General features: G+C 59.8%; 1 protein-coding gene across 1 annotated transcript; it reads left to right on the forward strand.

Moving 5' to 3' along the window:
• Positions 1-2,476, forward strand: NPM3 (nucleophosmin/nucleoplasmin 3). The gene is made up of 6 exons (XM_019617965.2): positions 1-132; positions 517-624; positions 1,143-1,262; positions 1,520-1,613; positions 1,786-1,908; positions 2,025-2,476. Exons 1-5 carry the CDS (start codon positions 1-3, stop codon positions 1,890-1,892), a joined length of 561 nt encoding a protein of 186 aa, XP_019473510.1. The 3' UTR covers positions 1,893-1,908; positions 2,025-2,476.
• The last annotated feature ends 1,088 nt before the right edge of the window (positions 2,477-3,564 follow it).

A 3,564-nucleotide genomic window follows, 5' to 3' on the forward strand; every position in this document is an offset into this window, starting at 1 on the left:
ATGCGGACCGGGCATCGGGCCGGGCCTTGCCCCGAGCTCCGTTCACTGAGGCTGATTCCTCCACCTCCATTGAGAACCCCGTGCCTGGCGCGCAGGGCTCAGCTCCTCGCTTTTCCCGTCTGCTTCACACGGGTGAATCATCCCGCAATAACCAAACACGCCCCGGGCGCTCTGCCCTGCCTTTCTTGCCACGGTCCATTGAATAATTTTGCTCTCAGAGACATGCATGGCAAAACATCTCAGAACTCAGTTTGGAGGACTGCTGCCACTCCCCATCGCCGAGCCTTGCCTCCTACATCCTCCCCGCTCCTGTTCTCAGGGCCTCCAGCCCTGTGGCACTGTTTCGTGGCAGCACGGTTTGGGGACACCGAGGTCTGTCCCCAAAAGGCGCTGAGCTGGGCCTGTAGCTCTTGGGGATGCAATCTTAGAGTCAGCAGGAAAGCTGTGTGTCTCAGGGATGCTGCAGGCTTGTCTGCCCTGAGGACCCTGTGGCATTTCAGGGCTGTGTAACTCCAGCTTTTTTTGCTTTTGTTTCCAGGCTGCGAGCTGACTTCCAGCACCAAGTCCTACACGTTTCAGGTGGATAAAGATGATGACTCTGACCATGTTTTGGCCCTGTCTGTGGTAAGATAGAGGAAAACAAACTGTGCTTGCCCTCTCCCATGGAGACCTACAGCCTCAACACTCCCCTTCCAGGCTCGCTCTCCCTCCCTGGCCCATCTGCACCATGGGGTGCTCTGGGCTGAGCTGTCAGCCCTGGCTGCTCAGATGGAGCCGCTGCTGTCAGTCATTGTATGGAGCTGCTGAAGCAAGTGGTATCAGGAGGCAGCCTCTAGAACACCCCAGCTGTAGGGCAGAGGAAGATATTTTTCCTTGTATTTGACCTTGCTGGGGCCCCCCATCAGCTGGGTCCCTGGCCCGTTGCTCTCTAAGCTCAGGTATTCGGCTCTCACTGGGGATTGCCTTCTGTCCTGGGAGCACGGGAGCTGCCAGCAAAGGTCTGGTCAGCAGAATATGCAGCCCAGGTGCCACCCCTTGAAGCAGCTGCAGGAACAGCTGTCCCAACTGGAAGGGCGCTGTGCTAAAGAGGGTCTCTGTGCTCTCCCCAGCTTGTGCTCATCAGATGTTTGTATCCTCCCCAGGTGTGCCTCACGGATGGTGCCAAGGATGAATGCAATGTGGTGGAGGTCGTTGGGCGAAACCACAAGAACCAGGAGATCGCTGTGCCGGTGGCAAACCTGAAGTTGTCGTGCCAGCCCTTGGTGAGAGCTTCAGCTGGCATTTGGTGGTGGGGACACAGCTCTGTAGCTTGTGCAAAAGAACGTGTGCGGATAGAGCGGTGTGATTTCTGTAAATAATAATCGTATGGTGGGGGCTGATCCAGGGAGCTGGAAAAATAAGGTACAGTGGGTGGAGGTGAGGTGGGAGGGATGCGGTCAGCTGGGCCGAGTGCCAGACTGGGTGTGTGGGCAGCTCTGCGTCCTGCTTCCACCGTTAACCCGGCTCCATCTCTTTGCAGCTGAGCCTGGACAACTTCAAGCTGCAGCCTCCGGTGACGTTCCGCCTGGCAGCAGGCTCTGGCCCCGTGCACCTCACCGGCTGGCATCAGATCTGTAAGGGTTCGAGGCTGGGGAATGGCTTGGGAGGAGCAAGAGGCATGCTCCAGTGTGTGTGCCAGCCAGGGAACCCATGGCAGCCACACCTGGTGCTTCCCAGCACGTGTGCTTAGTACTGGCTCCCTAGAGCCCTCTCCTGGTCAGTGACCCGCCTGTCTGTGTGTCCCAGTGCACAGGGACGATGCTTCCTTCGAGGAGGAGAATGACGATGATGACATGTCTGAGGAGGAGATAGCGCCCATCGTGCCTGCCAAGAAGGAGAGAAGGAAGCAATGACTTGTATCCCAGCAAGGTGAGGTGCTGGGCAGCTCTGCGGTGGGCGGTGGTGGGTGCTGCCCTGCCGTGGGGTGCTGGTGCTGAGTGGGACCCTCTGCGGGGGTGCTGGTCTCAGTCCGCTTCTTCCTGCAGGTGCTCGCTGGGACTTCTCACAGACAGCTGTTACCTCAGACACCTCTCACCAGGACCTCAACTTTTGCTGCATTTTTTTAATTTACTGTTGTACCTTTTGGGGGTGGCGGGCAGGGGCTGCTCCCAGCACTGGGGGGTCTCCTTTCCCACATCCATGGGAGGTGATCGTTTCTCCCCGTTCCCTTTCTGGGTGTCCGGGATGGCGATCCTCACCCTGTGCCTTTTTGCTGCCCTGGATCTCTGCTGTGTGCGCAGCCCTGCTGGCTCTGCAGTGCCCAGCGTGTCCCTTCCCCAGTAGCAGCTGGATGTAGAGGCAGCAGCAGGAGGAGCAACCTCCCTTCCAGGATGGTGTGCTGGGAGCTAACGTCCGCTGTGATTTGGGGGAGGTTCTGGGTCACTCTGCTTTGTAGGATGGTTTTTACACGCTGAAATAAAGGTGCGGGTTTGGTGTGGTGGCTGGCACGTTCCTCTCGTGCTCGGGGATGTTGCCGATCCCTGCAGCGAAATCGAGGCACGGGGAAGGTGGGGAGGGAGGGTGGGGGTCTGCGTCGGTGTGCGGGGCTCAGGAGGCGGGGAAGGGCTCCGGGTGGCTCCTTAGGGGCCGCTAGGTGGCAGGCGGGCAGCGCGGCGGCCGTGCCTTGCAGCGGGGGTGGGATCGGGCAGCTCTGTGCCGGCGGTGCGGGGGGGCGGAACGGGGTGAATGGAGCTGTGGCTGCGTGCGGGATGGAGCCCCGCAAAACACGGCCGGAGTGTGCGGGACCTCGTAGGTGACCTCGGGTGCGTGGGGTCTGCGGACCTTCTCGGTCAGGAAACCGTGTCTGCTTCCAGAGAGGCGAGCGGCACTCCCCGCCCCATTTCTCCAGCTCGCCTGCCGCCCTACTCCAGGTCTTGGGGCTGAGCTCCTTTCTCCTGCCCAAACCTCCCAGCTACTTGTGCAGCGGCAGCAGCTGGGTGCTTGGACTGCATCGGATCTGATTTATCTGCCGGGCCTTGGTCCTGCTTGCTCCCTGGGACAGATAAGAGCCCGTAGATCATTTTTAACAAGCTCTCCTGCCGGGCTGGGCTGGGGGAGCGGCTGGTGTGCGGTGAGGAGAGTGGTACTAGGAGGGAGAGGCTGTGCAGGCTGATGTCAGATGGCATTTGGGATCTTGAAGAATAGGAGAGGATGCCAAGGTGCTGGTTGCCTTGGGGATGCTGGGACAAGGGGCTGTGGCAGGAGGGACAGTTCTGCGAGAAGGAATGACCCAGAGGGGCACACACAGGGGTTGGGCAGCTGGCACTGCCAGGAGCTCTCAGTGCCTTGGAGAGGTTTGCTCCCCCTGCCCGGCAGCAGGGATGAGTTAGGGAGAGAGGGAGATGAATGCTGAGATGGCGGGGGGCTGGGAGGGGGGCTGTTAATGGGGAAGGATGGAATTACAGGGGTCACGCTAGGTGAGCAGCTTCCTTTGCTGAGCTGATGGTATCGAAGCAGGTGCCACCGGCCACAAATACCTTGGGCAAACAAACAGGGCTGGAGGAGAGCGGGTGAGCTCAGATACGG

This window comes from Meleagris gallopavo, chromosome 8 (assembly GCF_000146605.3).
Source record: "Meleagris gallopavo isolate NT-WF06-2002-E0010 breed Aviagen turkey brand Nicholas breeding stock chromosome 8, Turkey_5.1, whole genome shotgun sequence".
Lineage (NCBI taxonomy): Eukaryota > Metazoa > Chordata > Aves > Galliformes > Phasianidae > Meleagris > Meleagris gallopavo.

Excerpts from the sequence above, each read along its gene's own strand:
- NPM3 (XM_019617965.2), top strand. The coding sequence starts at position 1 with ATGCGGACCGGGCATCGGGCCGGGCCTTGCCCCGAGCTCCGTTCACTG. Across the intron at positions 625-1,142 it reads ATGTTTTGGCCCTGTCTGTG|GTGTGCCTCACGGATGGTGC; the intron begins GTAAGATAGAGG and ends TATCCTCCCCAG. Across the intron at positions 1,263-1,519 it reads AGTTGTCGTGCCAGCCCTTG|CTGAGCCTGGACAACTTCAA; the intron begins GTGAGAGCTTCA and ends ATCTCTTTGCAG.